At 38.6% G+C, this 24,714-nt stretch overlaps 6 protein-coding genes across 10 annotated transcripts; 3 read left to right on the top strand and 3 right to left on the bottom strand.

Annotated features, from left to right (window-relative positions):
• Positions 1–3,922: 3,922 nt before the first annotated feature.
• Positions 3,923–7,737, bottom strand: LOC18019613 (probable transcriptional regulator SLK1). Its single transcript, XM_006399294.2, has 10 exons — positions 7,542–7,737; positions 6,838–7,383; positions 6,627–6,758; positions 6,445–6,493; positions 6,042–6,256; positions 5,827–5,895; positions 5,492–5,592; positions 5,249–5,342; positions 5,095–5,164; positions 3,923–4,952 (listed from the first exon to the last, which is right to left on the bottom strand). Exons 2-10 carry the CDS (start codon positions 7,312–7,314, stop codon positions 4,147–4,149), a joined length of 2,013 nt encoding a protein of 670 aa, XP_006399357.1. The 5' UTR covers positions 7,315–7,383; positions 7,542–7,737; the 3' UTR covers positions 3,923–4,146.
• Positions 7,738–7,871: 134 nt separating this feature from the next.
• Positions 7,872–12,045, top strand: LOC18019612 (transcriptional repressor ILP1). Its single transcript, XM_006399293.2, has 6 exons — positions 7,872–9,069; positions 9,327–9,494; positions 9,936–10,612; positions 10,778–11,060; positions 11,184–11,473; positions 11,641–12,045. The coding sequence occupies exons 1-6, from the start codon at positions 7,951–7,953 to the stop codon at positions 11,831–11,833; spliced, it is 2,730 nt and encodes a 909-aa protein (XP_006399356.1). The 5' UTR covers positions 7,872–7,950; the 3' UTR covers positions 11,834–12,045.
• A 57-nt stretch (positions 12,046–12,102) lies between these two features.
• Positions 12,103–13,802, bottom strand: LOC18019611. The gene is made up of 6 exons (XM_006399292.2): positions 13,252–13,802; positions 13,059–13,154; positions 12,799–12,976; positions 12,610–12,707; positions 12,408–12,469; positions 12,103–12,308 (listed from the first exon to the last, which is right to left on the bottom strand). The coding sequence occupies exons 1-6, from the start codon at positions 13,732–13,734 to the stop codon at positions 12,158–12,160; spliced, it is 1,068 nt and encodes a 355-aa protein (XP_006399355.1). The 5' UTR covers positions 13,735–13,802; the 3' UTR covers positions 12,103–12,157.
• An 852-nt stretch (positions 13,803–14,654) lies between these two features.
• On the bottom strand, positions 14,655–16,923 carry LOC18019610 (G patch domain and ankyrin repeat-containing protein 1 homolog). 5 transcript variants are annotated; one of them, XM_024156239.1, is made up of 9 exons: positions 16,806–16,923; positions 16,634–16,712; positions 16,447–16,500; positions 16,297–16,368; positions 16,064–16,192; positions 15,711–15,788; positions 15,557–15,610; positions 15,036–15,155; positions 14,655–14,909 (listed from the first exon to the last, which is right to left on the bottom strand). In XM_024156239.1, the coding sequence occupies exons 2-9, from the start codon at positions 16,697–16,699 to the stop codon at positions 14,778–14,780; spliced, it is 705 nt and encodes a 234-aa protein (XP_024012007.1). In that variant the 5' UTR covers positions 16,700–16,712; positions 16,806–16,923; the 3' UTR covers positions 14,655–14,777. The 5 variants fall into 5 exon arrangements, with proteins under 5 accessions (XP_024012007.1, XP_024012010.1, XP_024012008.1 ...); XM_024156242.1 differs by having other exon boundaries at positions 16,447–16,546; positions 16,806–16,914; XM_024156240.1 differs by lacking the exon at positions 16,297–16,368.
• A 136-nt stretch (positions 16,924–17,059) lies between these two features.
• LOC18019609 (NADH dehydrogenase [ubiquinone] flavoprotein 1, mitochondrial) lies at positions 17,060–19,596 on the top strand. Its single transcript, XM_006399290.2, has 3 exons — positions 17,060–17,213; positions 17,664–19,139; positions 19,305–19,596. The coding sequence occupies exons 1-2, from the start codon at positions 17,211–17,213 to the stop codon at positions 19,119–19,121; spliced, it is 1,461 nt and encodes a 486-aa protein (XP_006399353.1). The 5' UTR covers positions 17,060–17,210; the 3' UTR covers positions 19,122–19,139; positions 19,305–19,596.
• Positions 19,597–21,715: 2,119 nt separating this feature from the next.
• LOC18019608 (transcription factor SRM1) lies at positions 21,716–24,507 on the top strand. Its single transcript, XM_006399288.2, has 2 exons — positions 21,716–22,706; positions 23,796–24,507. Exons 1-2 carry the CDS (start codon positions 22,330–22,332, stop codon positions 24,334–24,336), a joined length of 918 nt encoding a protein of 305 aa, XP_006399351.1. The 5' UTR covers positions 21,716–22,329; the 3' UTR covers positions 24,337–24,507.
• The last annotated feature ends 207 nt before the right edge of the window (positions 24,508–24,714 follow it).

The raw sequence follows: 24,714 nt of genomic DNA, 5'->3' as shown, positions 1-24,714 counted from the left end.
CTCGGACTCTAGAATGTGATTCAGAGATCCAAAAGATTATTCATTATCAAAAGCTAGCTAATCAATTGCCAGATTCCTTTGCTGACCCGACCAAAGTAACCAAATCGTACATCCCAGCTTGTAATGCACCAGTACGAATAGCTGTCCCAACGGGACAGACCCAAGTTGCTACAGAGTCTGCACCACGTCTCAAACGGGGCAGACCTCTCGGTTCCAAAGATAAGAATCCCCGGAAATCAAGAAAGGTGCAATACCGAAACCGGGATTCCTGCAATATCAGACATAGCCGCGGCTGAGACTCAATCTAATGAACCCTCAATGGAAGTTCGGGACGCCGAATCTCCAGGTTCAGAAGATAACAATGAGATCTCCATCAATTACAATATGTCCGGAATACAATGGAATCGAAAAGAAGTCGACTTAAATGCACTCTTTGCATACAAAGTAGCACTTGATGTTGCGCTCACGCAAGAGGATCTAGAACCCACGTCAATAACACAGTGTACACATCGAACAGATTGGCTAAAATGGAAAGAAGCCATAAACGTGGAGTTAAAGAGTCTCAAACTCAGAAACGTGTTCGGTCCGATCATCCGGACCCCATCACACATCAAGCCAGTGGGCCACAAATGGGTCTTTGTGCGCAAAAGGAACGAACTCGGTGAAGTCGTTCGATACAAAGCACGGCTTGTAGCACAAGGATTCTCACAGAGACCCGGAATCGATTATGAGGAGACTTATTCTCCAGTGGTGGATGCAACAACATTCCGATTCCTCATAAGTCTGGCCATAAGAGAAAATCTTGATCTGCGGTTAATGGATGTTGTAACCGCATATCTCTATGGGCCCCTGGACAACGAAATATATATGAGACTTCCAGATGGCATTGAACTAAAAGACAAAAATGCATCTCGAGATCAATACTGCATCAGGCTGAACAAATCCTTGTATGGACTGAAACAAAGTGGACGTATGTGGTACAACCGCCTCAGCGATTACCTCATCAAAGAAGGCTACAAAGATGACCCCATCAGTCCATGCATCTTCATCAAGAAGTACTCAAACAAAGGATTTGTAATCATAACAGTATACGTGGATGATCTAAACATCCTCGGAACATCTGGTGAGATCTCCCAAACAGTCGACTGCTTAAAAGCAGAATTCGAAATGAAAGACCTAGGCAAAACAAAGTACTGTTTGGGATTACAACTTGAGTACATCAAAGGAGGAATCCTTGTGCATCAATCGGCTTATATCGAAAAGGTACTCAAGCGATTTAATATGGACCAAGCTCACCCATTGACCAGCCCAATGGTAGTTAGAAGCTTAAGTGATGACCCTCTTGGTCCCAAAAAGGATGATGAAGAAATCCTTGGTCCTGAAAAGCCATACCTCAGTGCTGTAGGAGCGTTAATGTACCTGGCTAGTCACACTAGACCAGACATATGTTTCGCCGTGAACCTCCTCGCTCGATATAGTTCATCTCCAACTCAGAGGCACTGGAACGGTATAAAACATCTCCTAAGATACCTTCGAGGTACTCAAGACTTAGGACTCTTCTATACTAACCAAAATAAAGATGGGTTAGTCGGCTTCGCCGATGCAGGATATCTATCAGATCCGCACACTGCCAAGTCTCAAACTGGCTACGTTTTTACGCATGGAGGAACAGCCATCTCTTGGAGATCAATGAAGCAGACACTCACTGCCACTTCATCAAACCATGCTGAAATCCTAGCCATTCATGAGGCTAGTAGGGAATGCGTCTGGCTGCGCTCCATGACTCAGCACATCCGCAGAGATTGTGGTATGGACGAAGACACACAGCCCACGGTGATGTATGAAGACAACGCGGCATGCATAGCTCAGCTCAAGGAAGGATATATCAAAGGAGATCGGACGAAGCACATTCTACCGAAGTTCTTCTCAACCTCAGACTGGCAGAAGGACGGCACTCTCAGCGTTCAGCAGGTCCGATCCAGTGAGAATTCAGCTGACCTCTTCACCAAATCATTGCCTACTTCAACACACCGGAAGCTCGTCAAACAGATAGGAATGTATAGACTTAGAGATCTGCAGTGATGCTACAATCAGGGGGAGTAATGCGTGTTGTACTCTTTTTCCTTCACCATGGTTTTGTCCCACTGGGTTTTTCCTGGTAAGGTTTTAATGAGGCAACATTCCCCAACGCATTATCGAGATCCCGATTGAGTAGCTGACCCGGTTCACTCGTCCAAGGGGGAGTGTTATAACACATATCATATATGGACTCTTATACCGGCCCATTAGGCCCATCAGGGCATTGTACTTAACCTAGATTCCCTATGTACTCTATATATACATTCCAGTGATTAATAAAGTTTCTAAGTTTTCACAACAAAGCTGTGTATCTTTCTCCTATAGATAAAGTATTGTATCAAAGGTGCGTTTGAAACGATAGACATCAAATAAAACTGTTTTTAATTGACAAATTCTAATTTTATTATTTTATTTATTGTAATATTTCTTAAAATATGTTATTTGGTTTTACTTTTCTTTTCTTTGGAATATTTCCTTTTTTCATTTCGTTGGAGGATTTGACTACAAAATCAGAAAATTATTTTATATTATTAGCACCTCTATGTATGTTCTATATTTGCGTCAAAACCTGCAATTGTATGTTCAAAAAATGCAAAATATACAACTGTCTAATACTACAAATTTGTTTTGCAAATAGAGGTATGAGGGATAATTCTTAATCAAATTCAAGTTTTAGGTTCGACTGTCATTATTTATGAACGACTGAAAAACCAAAAACTGCTTTGCAGAGAAAGATGAATGGGAAGATGTTTCATCCCATTGTGAAACAGAATAAAGAATACCTTGAAAATGTTTGCGGAAATTATAATCTAAGATTTCATCATCTATTCTATTAAAACAGAAACACATTTAGTGCTTGCATCCAAACATTCCCAAAGTTTTTTTATAATATTTTATTTTATTTTTATATTTAATTTCTGAAACTTAGTTATTAATTTAGATATTCTTAGATTTCCTAAAATCTAGATCATCTTTAATTTAAATTTCAAATTATTAGAAATTTAATTAAATTTAGTTACAAAAATTTGCATTCAATTTAATTTAAATTCAAAAAATTCAAAAAAATTATAATTAAATTTTATTACGAAAATTTAGATAATAATTTTAATACTTTAGAATTTCTTAAATACAGAAAAGATTTAATTTAAAAATTTAATTTAAATAATATTTTTATAAAAATGCATAGTAAATAAATATTTTATCGTATTTTATCATCAACACTCGGTCTAAAATATCAAATATTTGAGATTAATAAATATTTATATTATACAATAATATGATCGAGCTGATTAGAGGTATATATATATATATATATATATATAAGGTCCATGAGTTAATTTATTAAAACATATAAGATATTAAGATGATTTGAGACAATTAAACTAACAAGTTAGCCTGTTTTTTTAATAGCACAAATAGTAAATAAATATTTTATTATAATTTTTCATAATCAATTGGTCCAAATATTCCATATTAGTAAATATTTATAGGGTTATACAATTATAATTATAATCTTATACGGGTTAGTTTGTCAAAACATATAAGATATTAAAAATGATTTAAGACAACTAAACGGATGGATTAGCAAATTCATAGATATATAGATTGTTTATGTGTAAATCTAAATTCACATAATAACAAAGTTTATAATTAACAATAAATCAATGTATACTTAATTAATGTATACTCTTATTGTACTAATATACAAAATTTACTGTTCAAAATTAAAATATGATAACAATTTCTTGATTTAAGAAAATAAATAACAAAAATAAATCATATCTAAACAAAAAAAATAAATGCAAACTTATATTAGAAATAAAAAATAAAACATTCCTGTGCGGACGCACTAGGTTAAAATCTAGTACTATCATTAAAATGGGAAACGAAGAAGATGATAAAGTGCCTAATCTATGTAGGTTACAACAAATCACAATTTACTTCAGTGGTCTCATATCTTTTTGGTTTCTATACAAAGACCAAACCAACCTAAATGAGAAACATAAAGCCTAAACTCTCTTTCACTGTGTTAAGTCAAAGTAACAATGCCTCTTTTCTGTTGGAATATTATAAGGCGCCATAAATATCGCTGTTGTTGAAGAAGCTGTCTTCTGAAAAATCGTGAGACAGCTCTGTAACCGATATATCTTCTGCCAAATGAAGGTTGTTGTTTGAGGCTGCTTTGAAGCTGTTGTTGCGGCTTGGAACTCGGCCTCCTCCTCCTGAGATGCTGGAAGTGGAGGCAGCTGGGTTTCTCTCTGCGTTACTGTTGCCACCACTTTGACCTGAAAAGGCTTGTTGCGGTTGCAAGGTTCCTCCGTTTTCAGACATCCCCTGCAACAGCTGGTTAAGCATCTGCTGCTCCTGATTGTTACCATGTGAATGCTGTGGTTGCAAATGAAGAGGAAGATTCTGCTGAAGCATGTTGGGAGCGCCGTTCATGGTGCGGTGCTGCTGTTGCATTTGGGGAGAGCTGGGAAATCCACCAGTTGCTACGTTCAGTCTCTGACGGGACGAAGAAGACGGGTTCTGGTTTGAGTTGGGGGTTGGGTTCTGACTCGGGAACCCCTCTTGTTTGCCTGTATTTGAGTTTTGGTTATTCATAGCATTTTGCCTCATAAGCATGTTTTGGTAGCTGGTCAGAGCTGCTGCAGCTTGAGCCGACCCATTCATAGCCCCACGACCAGCAACTTGATGGTGATTGTTGGAGTTGTTGTTGCCAGTTAGGCCATTCATCGTTCCTGGAGTCAACGCCATCTGAGCTTGAGCTGACCCATTCATAGACCCACTATTCCCCAACTGCTCCATCTCTTGCATTTTTTGCCTCTGGAGCTTCATTGTCTCCGTCTGTTCCAAAAGCCGTTTCAATCCCTCTGCATAAGGGACATGATAAGGCATCAAAACGTTTGCCTTCACTTAGAAACTCAATCACCAGATCAATTATAACATTTCAATAGTAGAGTTATATAAATCAGTATCATTCAAAAATGTTGTGGATGGGAATTGTAGATTTACCAACAGGGCCGATTTTGTGCTCGCTAGTGAAATTCATCAGATCTTTCATGCTCTTGACAACTTCAGATATCTGTCCTTCAAAATGGCTCACTGTTAGGACTTCCTAAGACTTCCGATACAAAAAGTAACAGCTCGGAAAGCAGCTAATGAGTACCTGTAGAGTTCTGATATATCTTTTAGGATAGCCAAGATCATTCAGCGACTGTAATTCCATGAACTTTGCCAGCTGCCGTCCCGCTCCCAAGACCCTGACACGCAAATTAGCACCCGGCAATAATGATATAGCAGTAAAAGAAAAAGCCAGAACATGGACAAAAACTGAATGGTCTGCATCCACAACGGACAATAAGAAAATATTGGAGTCTTATAGGCAACCAAGTGTTACGGATCAACTTACATGTTACTGTTTGATTGTAAATCCTGCTGAGAAACTCCCTCTGACCCACTCTCTGAGATCGTGCTCTGGCATTTCTGTGCAACCTGAAGCAACTGGTTCACCTGCATGACCGATAATAGGTATCAATAAACTTTCCAACACCATTGGAGCATGTCAAAACATCTGTTCAGAAATGATATAACAGAGTCTGTGCTCATGTTCATAGGAAACCAGAAGATCAGCACGTAGAGAATGATTATGTAAACAGAGTATTAGCTATCCTCAAGTTCATAAACAAGGGTTTAAGGAAACAGTTATAAATAATTAATGCAAATGCCTTGTCATTAGAGTAGGACCTGCGGAGCAATAAGTCTGCGAAGAAGAAGCTCTTCGTGCCGCCGAGCACAAAACTCCCAAGACAGTATCTAGAAAGAAGCAAAGTCAAGGTTAGCTAAGCATCACTACACTGGTTATCGCTTGTTTCTTTCTTTTTCATGTTCTGTGCATAGGCAGGGCAACAGAAACTTGGAAGAGAGTCACAATTCGAAAAATAGAGAATTGTCCTAGCTACCTTCAAATCTTGAGAGAATATGATGCGAAGATGGCCCTCACGGACAACACGAAACTGCTCATGTACAGATTCCTGAACTGCTTTTCTATATTCTAACATCATCAGTCCATTGGGAAATCTGTTTTCTCGTGGGTGATCCAGATATAAAAGCTCATCAATGATTCCACTAGCAAATTTGATTTCAATAAGTCTGGCAAGCACATCGAAAGTTGCCTCTGTGGATTTAACATGATAAGATGACAGTTTAGCAACTGTTTTGACTAAAATGTTTTCTAAAAGAATTATCAGAGCTTTAAATAGTAAAAAGAGAGCATTCAGAAGATGTAAGTTGCTTCATTAGTGCTTAAAGCGAAGTCACAGAAATACAAGTAAACACAAAGAATGAAACTTGCAACACTCTTACCAAATCCTTTTCCAGACTTGGTGCCGCAAAGATCACACTGCCACATATCCTGCAAATAAAATGGGAACATAGTGGGCTTATTAATTGAAAGTCAGTGTAATATGCAGATGCAGACATATGGGGAAAATAAAAAACCAATATCATACAAAGATCAGAACACACGCAGCTAAGAAAAGACTGACCGGAGCTGCCTGTTGAAACATGCCAAGCGCTTGGTGCCCAGAACTTTCGTACTGTGACAAGCACAGCCTTTGCTTTGCACGAGGTGAGAAGTATTCTGCCACAAATTTCCTCCAATAGGTAATGCAATTTTCCTGCGGAAGAAGTATCAGACTATCAGTGATGGAAAGAGATAAACTTGATGAAATTGTCCATAGATAGGTAATAGCTTACAGCAGGTCGTTGTTGAAGATGATACAAGTACATCATCAGTTTGCGCGCACAGACGCCAACTTCATAAGGACGTACATTAGGAGGGATGTGTTGAGTGCCTTGCTGCTGTAATTGCTGTCTCAACTGCTGCTGTTGCTGGAATTGGAGTCTCTGAGAAGGTGACATGGACTGAAGAATCTGCTGGTGTTGCCTCAGTCTCTGCTGCTGAAGTAAAGCTTGCAACTGGGGATTCCTTCCCGTGGGGTCCTGTCGCTGGATCAATTGCTGTAAGATCTGCTGCTGCAACAAGTCTTCTTGCTTCACTTCTAGTCTGGGTTTCTTATCAACATGGGAATAATTGTTGTCTGGAATTGAACCTTGTCCTGCTTGCTGCTGCTGAGACAAGTGTTGCATAGAAGCAGACCCATCAAGAACCAATGAACCCGGAATGTTAATGTTATTCGAGGAGAAAGACATTGCTGATGTTGGGATACGCATACTATTGACGCCTCCAAAAGTTATTGGTGCGGAAAATCCACAAAGTATTCAAACCCTTGCCTTGGTTATCTGATAGGAAAAAGAGAAATTCTCACTCTCTACGTAACTTAAGGAAGTGAGAAATGAGATTCAGGTGCAGATAAAAAGTATCCTATCAATAAACCTAAAACCAGAAAACCCATAAACAGAGAGAGAGAGAGATCGAAAGAGAAAGAAGGCAAGTTCACCTGCGAATCAGCGAAGGTGGATGCCTGGAGGAAGGAGTTCCGGCGGCAGCGAAGTCGGAGAAAATAGAAGAAATCGATGGAGATTTCCTCTAGAAGGAAAATGGAATAAATCAACAGGTTTCTAATTCCAATTAGCTACAGTATCTAAAGGGAAACGTAGTGATTCTAAAGCCTGTTGAATTGTGGTGAGATGGGAAGAAGATCGGCAACTGGAAGCATCGTTTGATTAGTCGGAAGAAACACGACCTTCAGATTAAAAGATACACCAATCTCAGCCGTTCAGTTACTTATTTTTTCGTTTCCTTATAAATTGCTGACGTCAGCGGATCCAAAAAAAAAACATGTTTATTCTCAAGTCTTCTATTCAAAGTTTCATCAGCTAACTGTAAAATCCCTAATTGAAGAGAGAATGGGAAGTAACCGTCCTAGGAATTTCCGGCGGCGCGGGGACGACGACGGCGCGGAAATCGACGGCAAGGATGTTTCCGCCGCGGCGAAATCCTCTTCAGCTCCTTCCTCTTCCAAACCTAAAAAACTCGCAGCCTCGGACCCGAAGAAGAAACTCCTCAGTTTTGCCGATGACGAGGAGGAAGAGGATGGACCTCTCAGTGTGGCGGTAAAACCCAAGAACAAGAGCGGTAGAGACCGAAGCAAATCTTCTTCGCGTCTTGGCATTTCAGGATCTTCTCACAGATTGAACTCTTCCACCATGGAATCCCGTCCCTCCTCTTATTCCTCCACCGCGACTCCGCTTTCTAACGTGCTTCCCCAGGCCGGCTCTTATACGAAAGAGGCGCTCCTCGAGCTCCAAAAGAACACACGGACGCTTCCGTATTCTCGTCCTAGTGCAAATACCGAGCCCAAGGTAGTGCTTAAGGGTTTAATCAAACCTCCACAGGAGCAGGAGCAGCAGAGCCTTAAGGATGTGGTTAAACAGGTCTCGGATTTGGACTTCGATGAGGAAAAGGAAGACGAGCGGCCTGAAGGTATGTTTTACGATCAGGCGACGATTGAAGCTATTCTAGCCACGAAGAGGCAGTCACGTACAGCACCAGCACCTGATTTCATATCACTAGATGGTAGTACAGCTAATCATTCTGCTGTTGAAGGGATTAGCGATGAGGAGGCGGATTTTCATGGAAGTCTCATCGGTGCGAGACAGCACAAAGGTAATGGGAAAAGTGTGCTTGATTTCGGTGATGAAAAGCCTACAGTTAAAGAATCCACGACAAGTAGTTATTATGAGGATGAGGACGAGGAAGATAAGTTGTGGGAGGAGGAGCAATTTAAGAAAGGTATTGGTAAAAGAATGGATGAAGGGTCTAATAGGACTGCAAATAGCAGTGGAATCGGCGTGCCTTTGCATCCACAGCAGAAACCGCAGATGTATGCTTATCATCCCGGGACACCACTTGCTTCAGTGCCCAATGTTACCATTGGTCCAGCTAGTAGTGTTGATACATTACCAATGTCACAACAAGCCGAGCTTGCCAAGAAAGCATTGCTGGACAATGTAAAGAGGCTTAAGGTATTTTTCTATGAACTAGGCTTCCTCTTATTTAGTAATCTGCTGCCTTCTCTTAGGGTTTGGTTAATATTACCGTATTTGTATGATGTTAATGTTATTCTAGTTGATTATTGGCTGACGTGAACTTTTAAACATAGCTCACCGTAGAGGCTTTCCTAGTGTCTCTTTGCTATTGACTAGTTATGAGACTGATTTGGTTATGGCTTATATTGAATTTGGTTTCTGATGAAGTGCATTTATTTTTAAATATTTGCCAGGAATCTCATGCTAAAACCTTATTATCGCTTACCAAGACAGATGAGAATTTAACTGCTTCGTTGATGAGTATCACAGCTCTTGAAAGTTCTCTATCCGCAGCTGGAGACAAGTATGTCTTCATGCAAAAACTCAGAGACTTCATCTCTGTTATATGCGACTTCATGCAGGTACGCTTAAATATAATGTTGTGTCTATGTTGCAGGGTTGTCTCTTTTTACTTTTGAAGAAAAACCATAGGCTACTGCTTTCTTAGTGCATCTTGATGTATCTTGCTTTCATCTCATTTGGCTCCATAAGATCATGAGACAAAAAGGAAAAATGAAAGTAATTAATATTAATTACATAGGTACTCTTGGCGTATATGTTCTTTGGACTTGTAGTTTGATTCCATCATAATTAAGACAAACGATTTCTGTTATATTAAATATAGCACTGGTTTTACGATTTATTACATTGCATATTACACAATGTCTTTCACTTTATGGATGATGTATACCCCTTACATATTTGTATCTGTTTCTTTCATTTCCATCTATAGAAATATATCAACTATGGTAAATGCTGCTGCTGGATTGCACCTAATTTCTGTTTTGAATTTTCTTTCGCAGGAAAAGGGTTCCTTCATAGAGGAAATTGAAGATCGGATGAAGGAACTTAATGAAAATCATGCTGCAGCTATTTTAGAAAGGAGAATTGCAGATAACGATGATGAAATGGTAGAACTAGGGGCCGCCGTGAAAGCAGCAATGGCAGTTCTAAACACACAAGGAAGCAGTACGTCAGTGATTGCTGCTGCCACAAGTGCTGCGTTGGCTGCCTCTGCTTCTATAAGACAGCAGATTCAACCAGTTAAGCTTGATGAATTGGGCAGAGACGAAAACCTTCAGAAGCGGAGGCAAGCGGAACAGAGGGCTGCAGCAAGGCAGAAAAGGCGAGCTCGATTTGAAAATAAGCGCGCATCGGCCATGGAGATTGATGGATCTTCTCTTAAAATAGAAGGAGAATCAAGCACTGATGAGAGTGACAGTGAGTCTTCAGCATACAAGGAACTCAAAGATAAATTACTTCAGTATGGTGATCAGGTCTTCAGTGATGCATCTGAGGAATATTCCCAGCTATCAAGGGTGAAGGAGAGATTTGAGAGGTGGAAGCGAGATTATTCATCTACTTATCGGGATGCTTACATGTCTTTGACAGTTCCTTCCATCTTTTCGCCTTATGTAAGATTGGAGCTGTTAAAATGGGATCCTCTTCATCAAGATGTGGATTTCTTTAACATGAATTGGTAAGCTATGCACGATTTCCATCTTTCCATATTGTCCAAAATTTCATTCCCAAAACACACTTCACTTATCCGAACTAGTAGGCATTTGTCTTTTAGCGTGTAAACTAAACCCATTGGTTATCTGGGATTTGTGGAAGTAATCTGACTCTTGATTTATGTCTCCAGGCATCAGTTGTTATTTGACTATGGGAAGCCAGAAGATGGGGATGATTTTGCACCAGATGATACTGATGCCAACCTTGTCCCTGAGCTAGTGGAAAAGGTTGCGATTCCTATTTTGCACCATCAGATAGTTCGTTGTTGGGATATACTTAGTACCCGGGAGACAAGGAATGCTGTTGCTGCTACAAGCTTGGTGACAAATTATGTGTTGTCTTCAAGCGAGGCCTTAGCAGAACTATTTGCTGCTATTCGTTCTCGTCTTGTTGAAGCCATAAAAGCTATTACGGTATGAATTTGAATTTGAATTTGTTACATCTCTTGCTCGTTTCCTGATAAATCTCGTTGACGCTGTTATAAGTAGTTTATACTGGACCGATAATATCTTCTGATTCTTTCTTTGTTTCCCCAGGTTCCGACATGGGATCCTCTGGTATTGAAGACTGTACCTAATGCTCCACAAGTTGCAGCATATAGGTTTGGGACATCAGTCCGTCTTATGAGAAATATATGCATGTGGAAAGACATCCTGGCGCTTCCAGTGTTGGAAAACTTGGCTCTGAGTGACCTTTTGTTTGGAAAAGTCCTACCTCATGTCAGAAGCATTGCGTCAAATATCCATGATGCTGTCACAAGAACTGAAAAGATTGTTGCTTCCTTGTCTGGAGTATGGACAGGACAAAGCGTCACAAGAACCCACAGGTAACATATGATTCTCACACACTGTAGATCTCATGTTTCATCTCTGTGAAACATCGTAGTCACATCTTGTGATGTTGCATATCGTTTCCCATTTCAGTTATAATCCGTCTGCATGAAAAAAGCACATGCCTCATATATATACTGAAACGTTTTATTTGACTGTGCAGTCGGCCGTTGCAACCTCTTGTGGATTGTATTCTGACACTTAAAAGAATTCTCGAGAAAAGGCTTGCCTCAGGACTGGACGATGCGGAAACCACAGGTCTTGCCCGCCGCTTAAAGAGAATACTAGTCGAGCTCCACGAACACGACCACGCCAGGGATATTGTTAGAACTTTCAATCTCAAGGAGGCTGTGTGATGAAAACTCTTATTGGTGGGAAACTGGAAAATTTTACTACGGTGGCTTAATTTTAGTATCCCCTGAGCTTATACAAACTTATATTAAGAATAGAAGTTAAATATCTGTATGAGTTTAGATTTTAGCAGAGTCCATTTTTCTAATAATATACGCCACAGCTTGTATCGTTGTGCAGTATTTTAGATGCAGTAAATTTCATTTCTTTTGTTGTTGGAATCAAAAAGTCTTTCTGCTATGAACAACTTGTGAACATGTCAAAGAACAGCAGGAAAAAAACCCTTTGGAGAAATCTTAGTATTGAAGTTGGTCTTTGAACAAATATCTTTAAGTAGTAGTAATAGAGTCATCTTCTTCATTTGAATCATCTTTGTCCGAAGAAGAATCAGCCGCTTTCTCAAATTCCACCATCTTTTCAAGTGACTCTATGTCTCCAGCTTCAGCAAGCGCGTGTATCCGCAGCTTCTCTGCGTCTTCGCTGAAAATTTTGTAGAGGTGGGAAAGTAAGGAACACTGCAAAAACATAAGAATTCTCTTATTCTATTTTTAGGAAGCTTCAATTTGAGAGTCAACTTACTCTGTAACTCCGAATATTTCTTTGACAATCAAGGAGTTGTCTTTCGAGCAGAAGTCAGGAAGCTGTTAGAAAAGAGAAAGAGAGTTAGAAAATCTATCAGAAAGACAAAACATTGTGTGCATATTTGATTTCATGACCAGATCATGATAGATGTAAGCAGATTTCTCTCAAATAGAAGTAATGTTTCCACATTCATTATCACCTCAGAAAGATAGTAAATTTTTCCAAAAAGAGCCTGGACGGCGAGTTTTCTCTTAAATCCCTTTTCTGTAAAACCTTGCATATTCATCACAACAGGACCTGCAAATACAAATATGCCAAGAGCTATAAGGAAGATAGATTATAACAATTAGAGAAGCTTACCCTATCCCATATTATAGGGTTTATCTACCTTTTTCTTTGACAATACGACGAGAGATTTCATTTAAAATCTCAGGAATCTGAGAGTCATTTAAACCAGAAGCTCGTCTGAGATGAATGAGATGAGCAACAAGGTCGGGGTTAAACGGTTTCTCATTCAAGGCATAGCGAATGTATTTCCGCAATATCTCCTCCATGTTAAACTCTGTCTGGATGCAGAAAAAACAATCAGCAATCTCGGTTTGAATGAATAAAAAAGATGAAGCAAGAATCAGTGATACATGTTCACACCTTTTCTTCAAGTGCCTTAAGCTCAGAGCTATGTATAGTGTCTTCTTTCTGTAACAGCTCATCTATAGATCGGCAAAGCATTGCATTCTGATTCACCTGAAGAGATTCAAAAACAACACACTGAATCAGTACTTTGTTCTAATAAAAGTATCACAAAGAGAGAGAGAGAGGGTGAAAATGGAAGAATCGAGACCAGTTTCTTGCGTTGGGCTTTAGGAGAAGAGAACTTCTTAACGGTTTTGACGAATGCAGTGACGAAAGTAACGCCGGCGTAAGCCAGAGGAACGGCGAGCATCCACGGCAATTTGCTACTTCCAACTCGGGGTCCTGGAATCGCCTGAGTCACCGATCCAGTGAACTCGACTAGGTCTAATGCCTTTTCCTGAATCCACAACATATCCTCCTCCACTTCCTCTTCTACTTCCTCCTCCTCGCTCGAATTCTTCTTCGCCGGCTGTTTTTTGTTCTCCGTCGCCGCCGCCGAGAAAATCTCCGATGGCTTTTTCGACGCCGAGGCGGAAGTAGAGAGGTGATTCAGTCTCGAAGGACAGAGTGAGGGTAAGGAGACGAAAAATGGTGTTCTGGGAGCGGAGCGAGGAAGAAGAAAGGGTTGGCCATTGTATTGACTTCGACTCTGGAGAAGAAGTCGAGATGAAGGTAGAAGGAGAGACGCCATTGTTGAAGCTTTTCGGTTGAAGTTACGGCTTCGGATGCGGCGGAGCTCTACAGAAGCCGCTTATCGGGTTCAACGACGCCGAAGGTGGAAAATGATGATATATATAATTCTGTTTAATGAGGCTTCGTAATGGGCTTATTTGAAGTCGGCCCATACTGTTTTACAAGATTAATTCGAGTTTTAAATTACAAAAAAGAGAAGAAAAGGACTTTTACTACCAAGAAAAAAAATGGAGTTCTCTATTGATGCCTGAGATCTCGTCTTTTATTTACCATAAAAGCAGAGATTTTCAATTATTTTCATGCAAATTCAGATAAACTTTCACTATTCAGATGGAAACGTCATGCTAGATGCATGAGCAAAAGCAATGCAAGGCACATGAATATACAATTAGAATCTTACAAGGAAAAGCTTTGCTTGCCTTGTCTGCATAATTTCTTTTTCTTTTTCCATTTTATAAATGTCAAAAGTAGATTTTTTTTTCCTTTTTTTTTGCTGGCATTCAAACTTAAAAGTAGACTAATCTACGGAATAATGTTTCAAATGCTGAGTTCTGAGACTAGCATATACAAGTTGAGCTTATGATAACCCTTCTTTTCTATGGATCAGGAAAGACTTTGACTACTGCAAACACAAATCTTATCTATTTCAAACACAAAATAACGTTTAAATTTTTATAGAAACAATAATAAGAAAAAAAATCATATTGTTTGAAACTTATAAAACACCATAATACAGTATTTTTGGAAAGTAGAAAGCAATTTGCAAATAAAAAAAATTTGCAAATAGCATACGTTCCTTCTGTCGAAGTTGAAGTTGTTCCGTGTATATTTTACGTTTACGTTTAGAATTAACAATTTCATTTTGTCTAAAATGACAAAAGTTGTGTGCTCAATTGGGAATAATATACACTATACGCGAACAAACAATCGAATCTTTATATTCAATTTTGCGGCATAAGAATCAGAGTTATTCTAATTTCTAAGTACATATAAACCTTTTGGAACATTCAAGGTCAAAAAGAACAAACGGAAGTTTCTACCTTATACATTATCAGGCCAGAACTCCCTAAAGAAGGCTCGTTCAAATTCCTTTTCCTGTAAATGTTTCTCGTGCTCTATCATCTTCCGCATTTTCTTGGAAAGTTTCTTGGTTTTCTTGGGGACTTCTTCATCCTGAAAGTCAGAGTAAGTACAATATAAGTTCTCTGCCTTAGAGACAAAGATGAGAGTCATGTGTGTGTGTGTGCACTAGAAACTATCAGCGTCTAGTCAGTGAAGATGCATATCTTTAAAACAGACCTGTTCGCTGTGTCTAGACTCTATAGCCTGAGGCTTTACCGCTTTTCTCTTGGTTGTTTTTTCAGCTCCCAGTCCTCGTTTGTTATTTTTCGGTTCTGTTTGTACAGGCACCAATATACCCTGCTTGGAAATAGAATAAATCGTTCAGAAAGACGAAAATACACAAATTACAGAAACTAGTACAAAGTGAACATGATTCCTAGAAACAACAACAAATTATGAAATCGACCAAGAAACCTAATATTCAGTACCCAAGTTTATATAAGCATGTACACGGTGATACTAAAATAAATCAAAACATCACTTTCTATCACAACCTAAGTGTGGCTTTGTTGGTGGTTGCGGAGAAAGATTTTTCAAAATGTAAACGAGGTTCACTTGAAGACTTTCAAGTAAAGCACAGCAAGATGAGACACAACATAGCAAGATTTTCAAAGTGTTATGGCGAAGGACACTGCATTAATAAATGCGACTCCGCAACTAGACAGAACCAGAAATGATACAAGGACATGCGAATATACCTGTTCAGAGATTCCAAGACCAGTGCCTTCCTTCCAGCCTTGCTTCTTTAAGAGCTGCATAATCCAATTTTACACAATTGGTCCTAGACTACTCAAATTAATTGAGAAAGATAATAAACAAACATGATAGATAGAACTAGCTAGGCATAAATACCTGAAACCCAATGTTGGAAGAACTGATAGCTGCCCATGAGCAGCTTGATCCAGAGGACTCACCCACAGCATTCGACACCTGAATTCAGCAACATCATTGTCATAAAAAAAAAAATTGATCAACGTTACGGTTACTTCTTTTAGACTATTCGTCACAATTAAAATTATTTGAAGCCAAATAATATCTAAACCCCTACCACTCAATGGTTAAAAACTACAAATAGCTGAAATGAAGAAGAAAAGCAGATCAATTTCATATCACTAAGAAATTAAAAAAAAAAAGCCAGCAATCAGAGGAGCAAAAACAGAATAAAATAGACGGAAGAAGAGTGAATTCAAATGCATATCACTTACTTTCTCACTGTTTTGATAAATTGTACCCTGAGACATTTCTGGTTTCTTTCTCCTTTGTATCTTTGGTTTCTCTGCTCCTAGCCCAAGTTTGTTATGTTTCTCCTGCGTTTCTACAGGCACCAGTATCCCCTGCTTGCAAGTAGGGCAGGTTTCAGAGAATGACATGATGAATATGATGGCTAAAAACAAGAAATCAAGTAGAAAGTGACCAGCAAAGCAGCAAATATACACACCCGAAAACCGGCTTCTTCTAAACAGCTCGAAAGTACACAAACACTTGTTGGTAATCTACTGAAACAACACTTCTAGAGCATATACAAGAAACAGTAACATGCCTGACAAGTGAAAAAGTAATCTTTAGTTTCCAGAATCAAAGAGCACACCTGTTTGCTGATTCCCAGACCAGTACCTTCCCTCCAACCTTGCTTCTTTAAGAGCTGAAACAACCCAATTGCACCATTAACTTAAGGCGCAACCAAACCACTAGGGAACAAGACAAAAGAAAACAACCATGAAACACAATCATCACTAGACAAAAGAAAACAAGACGCATCCAGAGATGATTTCTACCTGAAAACCAATATTACCAGAATCAATTGGAGCCAATGAACTTGTTGAATCCCAGGAGTCTCCCATAGCAAATCGAAACCTAAATACAACGAATCAACCATCAGAAAATCTTTGTCATGGATTGTAATCGCTTAAATATTAGGGCTATAAATTACGGCCAAACTCACGATACCTTATGTTGATTTCGAATTACAAGAGTACGATTCGCTCTCCGTCAAACCACCGCCTCTGCTTGTCGCCGGCCTGAGGTGGTTAAACGCCGATCCGGGAAAATTGAGAAAATAGTTTTTAAATGCAAGTTGTTCCCAAAAGTGTATATATATTTTTTACATAGAACATACCGGGCCGCTATATTTGAATGAGACCCAATAAAGGCCCATAAAACAAAGAAAATTTTACACGTCAAGAAGACGCGGACTAATCTGAACCAAACAGTTTATCTCGAGCTCGTCGGTCTCAGGTGCGCAGGGATTATAACTTCCGATTCGCCTTCCTCCTCTACTTCCATTCCAATCAATCAGTTTATCTCGAGCTCGTCGGTCTCTCTGTCCGAGTTTTCCGCGGAATATTCGTCTCCATGGTATGCAATCAGCTTCGCAGTACTCACTTTGATGATCTTCGTTTTCATTTCTAGGTTATGCATTTTTTGGTTCTTTCTTGATCGCTTTTGTTAGGGTTTTCGGAATTTGAGACGATTTCTTTTTTTTTTTTATTTTTGTTGCATTTGTTTTCAATTTTAGCTGAACAATTGCAAATTGCGACATCTTCTTTCAGTTAGATCTAGCGGGTTGTGATTGATTGGAATATGATTTGATCTGCTCATTTTTCTTCGAGATTCTCGGTTTTTGGGTTGATTCACCTCCTTTTGTTTTGGTTTCCGGATGAGATTTTATTTTTATATCACATAATCCGACACTTCAAGTCCTGTATTACCAAGTCCAGTGATTTAACAAGATCATTTGTTCTGATGTAATGTTACCATGAACTATTTTTCCTATATAACCTCTATGTTTTAATGATTTGATGACAGGCACCCGTGAGGGGGATTCTTGGCTTGCAGAGAGCAGTATCAATTTGGAAGGAAAGTAACAGATTGGCTCCAGCATTGAGATCATTCAGCACCCAAGCTGCTTCCACTTCTACCACTCCACAGCCACCTCCACCACCTCCTCCTCCGGAAAAGACTCATTTCGGTGGTCTCAAGGATGAAGATCGGATTTTTACCAACCTCTATGGTCTGCATGACCCATTCCTCAAAGGGGCGATGAAGAGAGGTGATTGGCATAGGACCAAAGATTTGGTACTCAAGGGTACTGATTGGATTGTCAATGAAATGAAAAAATCTGGTCTTCGTGGACGTGGTGGTGCTGGTTTCCCTTCTGGTCTTAAGTGGTCCTTTATGCCTAAAGTATCTGATGGACGTCCGTCCTATTTGGTTGTCAACGCTGATGAGAGTGAGCCTGGAACCTGTAAAGATAGGGAGATCATGCGTCATGACCCTCACAAATTGTTGGAAGGGTGTTTGATTGCTGGTGTCGGAATGAGAGCTAGTGCGGCGTACATTTACATCAGGGGTGAATATGTGAATGAACGTTTGAATCTTGAGAAGGCTAGAAGAGAAGCGTATGCAGCTGGTCTCTTGGGAAAGAATGCATGTGGTTCTGGTTATGATTTCGATGTTTATATCCACTACGGCGCGGGTGCTTACATTTGTGGTGAAGAGACTGCGCTTCTTGAAAGCCTTGAAGGGAAGCAAGGAAAACCTAGGTTGAAGCCTCCGTTCCCTGCTAATGCTGGTTTATATGGTTGTCCCACAACTGTTACCAATGTGGAAACAGTGGCTGTTTCTCCTACCATTTTAAGGCGTGGACCTGAGTGGTTTTCGAGTTTTGGTAGGAAGAACAACTCTGGGACAAAGCTGTTCTGTATATCAGGCCATGTGAACAAGCCGTGCACAGTCGAAGAGGAGATGAGTATACCTCTCAAGGAACTGATTGAGAGGCATTGTGGAGGTGTTAGGGGTGGATGGGACAACCTACTTGCTATCATTCCTGGAGGTTCCTCTGTCCCTTTGATTCCTAAGAACATATGCGAGGATGTGCTGATGGATTTTGATGCGCTCAAGGCTGTCCAATCAGGGTTAGGAACTGCAGCAGTCATTGTGATGGATAAATCAACCGATGTGGTGGATGCAATTGCGAGGCTCTCGTACTTCTACAAGCATGAGAGCTGTGGGCAGTGCACTCCTTGCAGAGAGGGAACAGGTTGGCTTTGGATGATCATGGAGAGAATGAAAGTTGGCAACGCAAAGCTGGAAGAGATTGATATGCTTCAGGAGGTAACCAAACAGATCGAAGGACACACAATCTGTGCACTGGGTGATGCAGCTGCATGGCCCGTGCAAGGTCTGATAAGACACTTTAGGCCGGAGCTCGAGAGAAGGATCAGGGAACGCGCTGAAAGGGAATTGCTACAGGTTGCTGCGTAAAATGCGTGTTAACCACAGGTTTGCATCTCCAGTCCTTGCTGTTTCATCCTCATCTCTTCTAATTTCTTGTTGCCCAGCTTTAGTTGATTGTTTCCGTAAAAAGGTAGAGTTTTGTATGTCAGCATTCGACGCTTTTAAGCCCTTTAGTTTGGTTGGTCATTCATGTTCTTGTACTTTTTGCAGGGCATTTGCTATTGCTCTCTATGGAAATAAAATCTGAAAGCACATTTATAGGGTTTTTGGGATGTGTAGCTGCTTCAGAAGGAGAAGGAAGGTAATGTATTTGTTTAAATGGTTAATGTCAAAACTTTATTCAAGTTGTATGAGAAAGAGCTCTATGTGCTCTTTTGCTTACTCTACTTTCTTCAATGTTTGCTTGTTTTTGTATGACTTATGAGAGCACATTTTGGGAACAAACCAAACAAAACCTTTTCGTGTTTAAAATAAAGGATGCTCCTTTTTTTTATTTTAAATAGTTAACATTCCAAATAAATTATAATGAATGGTTCTTTTTTTGGCATTTTGTGGAAAATATCTTTAGTATCAAGTTAAAAAGTCCAAAATGTTTTTTTGTAAGTAATGTATAATTAAATTGTAATTAGTCGCAATTGCTGTCATCTTAATCTATAAATAAAGAAATAAAGAAATAAATCTTTATGAATAGTTAATTGGCTAGAATCTAAATCTGTGTGACTAATCTCCCAAAACCAGAAGTGTACAAAAAGAGTAACCACCTAGAATTTGACGGTGTTTCCGGATTAATCTATAAATATATAAAAAATTGTAGGAAATAGGATATCTATTATATAAAAGTTAGGTTGTATCTCACAATCTTGACATATCAGTATCTATAGCATCTATTATTTTGACACATCAGATTTACAAAATAATTTATAATTTATTTCATTAATTTTTAATTTGTTTAGAAAACACCAAAATCATAAACCATTAAATACAATACAAAAAAACTTTTAGGAACAATAAACTTCTCATCTTGTTCTATTTTTTTATTGGGTTAAAATTCTTTTACTTCAATTTTAGTGAGAGAGAATAAACCATTATTTCTTCTTATTCTACTGATTATTGATGAAGATGGTCCAACAAAAAAAATCAAATGTAATTTGAGAAAACAAAAAAAGATCAACTGCATAATCTCCGGAAAGCTTAATGAAAATTATGGAACTAAAGGAGAATGATCATCTCTTTGTTTATAGCCAGCATTTGGATTACAAATCTTTTTAGTTGTATGTTGCTTTTAGATTATAAATCTTGATAAATTCTTGTTGTGTTGTAATCAAACTTATTTGTACGCTCAAAAGTCCAAATAATATCCATTTAAAAGGACTCAAGAAAGTGAATACAACATAATTAGAAAAAAAATATATTTTTAGTTGTAATGACTAATGATGACTAAAAAATTTTTGTTTTGTAAAAAGTCGCATTTCTCTCATGCAACAAATTATTAGGAAGTACTTGTCAAATTTACCAATACGTCTCTCTCATGCATAAAACTTTGTAATTTTAGACATAAAAGCCAAAATTTGTAACCAAATGAAGGGACTAATAAATCCTATTAACTTAAAAAATTTGAAATAATACAACTAAAATCACGGAAGTAAGTAATTATTTTAGAAACAAATTTAAATAAAATAAAAATTCTCATAACTGTAGAGTTTGGATTTTTAAATTATTTTTTCGTATTCTAATATTCGAATTAAAATGGAGAAAAGAAAAAGAAAAAGATAAATGTACAGACTTGTGAACTGATGGGACAAGTAGCAAAGGGGACCGGTCTGATTGGATTTTTTGGTGGATATTTATGGATAAGACGTCAACATCTTCCCTAACTTATTTGTCCACCTCTCCACTTTATTTCTCTTTTCCAATTTCTTTCTTAATCGATAATTCGTAATAAATAGTAATATTTACGAGATCAAAAGCTTTATAAAATGTAAGAATCAAACGAACTTACATTCTTCATAAAATGTAAAAGTCTCACTGTACACTTTTTGTATACTTCTGGTTTTGGGAGATTAATCACACAAATTTAGATTCTAGCCAATTAACTATTCATAAATCACATATTGTTTAATCCAGAAAAGATAATTTTATATTGAAAAAAGAGTCATTTTTAGTTAAAAATTTTAAAAGAGACTTTTATATATGAGCTTCAGTTTTTTTTTTAATTTTCACCGAAATATTGTCAACACAATACTAATAATAAACTAAGTCTAATTGAACAATTTTATAAATAGTTTGTAATTTTTTAAGGCTTTGTGATATAAAAAAAAAACATGACAGTACAAATAATTACTATTTATCAATGATTGATTGCCTAAAGACCCCAAATGTCACCAAAATAAAATATTGGCACATGCCAAGGTATCATGAAAGTAATATAAAAAGAGAGGAAAACCCTAACATGTATGTAATTCACATTATGTCCAAAATTGACGGCCGTCCCTTATTTTAATCTAGTGAAAATAAATAAGACAAGAGAAAATAATAAAAAGAAAATAACAGCGGACCTGAGCTGTGAAAATTGTTGCTATCTATGCGTGGGCTCTTATGGTTAACACTGTTTCATTTTTTTTTGTTTGAACTTCCTTTAACAATGGCGTTTTGACCTCTCTCCTCTTTCAGTCTTCTGGGTTTTTTCCATCCCTCTCTCCTTCAACTTGTTGCAATCCCTACCAACCCAATAACCCCCCTAATTTCTCCTTCTTACAAAGTTGCAATCTTTTTTTTCCTGCCAATATCCTCATATTCTGCGTTTCAGTCTCCCTGTTGCTTTAGCTCACGCATATTTCTTCGTGCTTCTATCTCATAAGAGAGAAATTCCCCTCTTTGTGTGCTCTGTCTTTAGTTCCTCATAGAGTACGAGACAGATATATAGAGGGAAAAGAGATTCCCTTTCCGATTCGTCTCCTTATATAATCCCCCGGGATTTTCTCTCGATTTCCGTAGGCAGTTCTAATTTGAAGTCATAGGGTCAGTGATACTTGGAAGATCTGAGTTCTTCGTGTGTTTCTCTCAGCTTTGGTTACTTCGGATTCTATTAAGTTTGTATTTCTGGTGATAGGTGATTAGTTACGAGTTTGTGGAACTCTAAAGGTACGAATTTTGCAGAAATCTGGTTTGGTATCCCAGATTTTTGAGAGAGAATAGGGTCAATTCTATCGAATTTTGGGTGGTTTAAGTTGGAAAAATGACTGTGGAGGAAGCTAGTGATGGTTCTGCGTGGAGTAGAGAGGATGATATTGCGTTCGAGAGAGCTCTTGCGAATTATACCGATGAATCCGAGCAACGGTGGGAGAAGATTGCTGCAGATGTTCCAGGAAAAAGTGTTGAACAGATTAAAGAACATTACGAGCTTTTAGTTGAAGATGTTAGTAGGATTGAATCAGGATGTGTGCCACTTCCTGCCTATGGTTCTCCTGAAGGATCAAATGGCCATGCTTGTGATGAAGGAGGAAGTAGTAAGAAAGGAGGAAATAGTCACGCGGGCGAGTCTAACCAAGGAAGTAAATCAAAGTCAGATCAAGAACGACGAAAGGGTATTGCGTGGACAGAGGATGAACACAGGTGACCTTTGTTTATTTATGCTCACTAATCAGTTTGTGCTTCTTCTCATTCATTTAGTATTCTTTCGAAATTTGGTTTATTGCTGTATCTGTGCTCCTTTGTGTTCTAGAACATTAATCTTTATCGCTCTAGGTGACAAACTTAGGTACCCTTGGATGTCAATTTTTGTGATTCTTTAGGAAAGTTTGATTTTTCGAGGTCATATTGGTTCTTCTCATAAGCAAGGCCTTAACAGGAACTCTTAGGTTCTTGGTCTCCCCTATTGAGAAAGTGGAAGGATTGATTTTGGGGGATTTACCGTAGGTAACTCTAGAGAGTGCTTTGAGGGAAAACTGAAAAGTTTCTAAATTCTTTTGATTTCGTGTACTAGTTTCAGAAGGCTCTGGTTTTATTGAATTTATAACTTGGTATGGGACAGAGAAAGTTGTTTTCATTAATTCTCTTTTACCCTCCTGTCCTAGCTGCTAATATCATTACATCCACCATGTGAGAGATGATGGGGGAGATGCTATCTAAACCCTGGGACCATTTTGACCATCTTTTGCACCACTTGTTGAAGCTAGATGCTGTTTATCATGCTGAAACCTTGAGAAAAGGATTGTTAGTCTGTCCACCTCCGTTATTGGAGAACCCCACTTTTCTTTTAAAAAAGGGACAAGAAAGTCTTACTTTAAAGCTTAGTCTTCGTTTTACTCTCTTGAGGGCGTAAAGATTTTGGGATATAAGTTGGGTAAGATAAGCGTAGAACTAGAATTGAGTATATTGGTAAGATCAGTGGCATAAAATTGATTACAGGATTGCTTTTTCACTTGATAAAAAGTTGGAAGTTGATGCAACAGTGAAGTTTATCTTCCTTGCTTAAATGGTTTGCTGTAAAAGTTTAGTTTTTACTAATTTGCTGATTAGACGTAGATGGCAGAAACAAGACAAAACCGTTAATGTGTTATCTGCTATTCGTTTTAGACTGGTTCCGTTAGGAGGCTTCTGTGTGCTTTCATTTTTGTTACTATGGCCCGGAAGATTCTGCCTTTTTGGTTATGGAATGATTCTGATGAACTAATAATAGTCTTTGTATTTTCTATGTTACAGGTTATTTCTTCTTGGTTTGGATAAGTACGGGAAAGGTGATTGGCGTAGTATCTCTCGTAACTTTGTGGTTACAAGAACTCCTACCCAAGTCGCGAGCCACGCTCAAAAGTATTTCATTCGTCTAAACTCAATGAACAAAGACAGAAGACGATCAAGCATTCACGACATAACTAGTGTTGGCAACGCAGATGTCTCAACACCACAAGGACCAATCACTGGTCAGAACAACAACAACAGCAACAACAACAACAACAACACCACCGGCTCTGCTGCAGTTGCTGGAGGAGGAAACAAATCAGCCAAGCAAGCCGCCTCTCAACCACCACCAGGACCTCCTATGTATGGCACACCCACCATAGGTCAACCGGTCGGTGGACCATTGGTCTCAGCAGTTGGAACACCAGTGAACCTTCCAGCTCCACCTCACATGGCTTATGGAGTCCATGCTGCTCCAGCCCCTGGCTCAGTGGTTCCTGGTGCACCAATGAACTTGGGTCAAATGCCGTACACCATGCCGCGTACACCTACGGCCCATAGGTAACCCGAAAACACTTGCTCTTCGTTTTTTTTTAGGTGTAAGAAAGATGTGTAAAGGATTTAGTGAATATTCAAGCTTGTTCCTGGAGTGAGTTTTTTTTTTTATTATTACTTAGTTTGTGGGGAATTTTTATGAGGTCCGAATAAGATATTAAAGATCATATGATTAGTTTCAGACACGAGAAGCAAACATGATTTCTTTTTATATGTGAACACAATAAAGCATATGTACCGACATTTAAAAACAAGCTAGGCAAGGCTACATCTTTACATGGCTTAACCTCTTAATAACTTTGTTGTGTAATGTGTAATGTTTCTGTTTGGTTCTACCGGAGATTGTTGTATACCAATAAAATTCGATATAAAATTAAGAATATAAGAA

This window comes from Eutrema salsugineum, unplaced genomic scaffold, assembly GCF_000478725.1.
Source record: "Eutrema salsugineum unplaced genomic scaffold, Eutsalg1_0 scaffold_2, whole genome shotgun sequence".
NCBI classification, from domain to species: Eukaryota; Viridiplantae; Streptophyta; class Magnoliopsida; order Brassicales; family Brassicaceae; genus Eutrema; species Eutrema salsugineum.
This window is presented reverse-complemented; position numbering and strand designations above follow the sequence as displayed.

Coding starts and splice junctions, on each gene's coding strand:
- LOC18019610 (XM_024156239.1), bottom strand. CDS start 16,699: ATGGGAGACTCCTGGGATTCAACAAGTTCATTGGCTCCAATTGATTCT. Junction 16,369..16,446: donor GTCTGGGAATCAGCAAACAG/GTGTGCTCTTTG, acceptor TATATGCTCTAG/AAGTGTTGTTTCAGTAGATT. Junction 14,910..15,035: donor AGTCTAGACACAGCGAACAG/GTCTGTTTTAAA, acceptor TCTGACTTTCAG/GATGAAGAAGTCCCCAAGAA.
- LOC18019612 (XM_006399293.2), top strand. CDS start 7,951: ATGGGAAGTAACCGTCCTAGGAATTTCCGGCGGCGCGGGGACGACGAC. Junction 9,495..9,935: donor TTATATGCGACTTCATGCAG/GTACGCTTAAAT, acceptor TTTCTTTCGCAG/GAAAAGGGTTCCTTCATAGA. Junction 10,613..10,777: donor GATTTCTTTAACATGAATTG/GTAAGCTATGCA, acceptor TTATGTCTCCAG/GCATCAGTTGTTATTTGACT.
- LOC18019611 (XM_006399292.2), bottom strand. CDS start 13,734: ATGGCGTCTCTCCTTCTACCTTCATCTCGACTTCTTCTCCAGAGTCGA. Junction 12,977..13,058: donor TTAAGGCACTTGAAGAAAAG/GTGTGAACATGT, acceptor TTCTGCATCCAG/ACAGAGTTTAACATGGAGGA. Junction 12,309..12,407: donor GAAATATTCGGAGTTACAGA/GTAAGTTGACTC, acceptor CAAAATTTTCAG/CGAAGACGCAGAGAAGCTGC.
- LOC18019613 (XM_006399294.2), bottom strand. CDS start 7,314: ATGCGTATCCCAACATCAGCAATGTCTTTCTCCTCGAATAACATTAAC. Junction 5,343..5,491: donor TTACAATCAAACAGTAACAT/GTAAGTTGATCC, acceptor TTTGCGTGTCAG/GGTCTTGGGAGCGGGACGGC. Junction 5,165..5,248: donor GATATATCAGAACTCTACAG/GTACTCATTAGC, acceptor TTTGAAGGACAG/ATATCTGAAGTTGTCAAGAG.
- LOC18019608 (XM_006399288.2), top strand. CDS start 22,330: ATGACTGTGGAGGAAGCTAGTGATGGTTCTGCGTGGAGTAGAGAGGAT. Junction 22,707..23,795: donor TGGACAGAGGATGAACACAG/GTGACCTTTGTT, acceptor TCTATGTTACAG/GTTATTTCTTCTTGGTTTGG.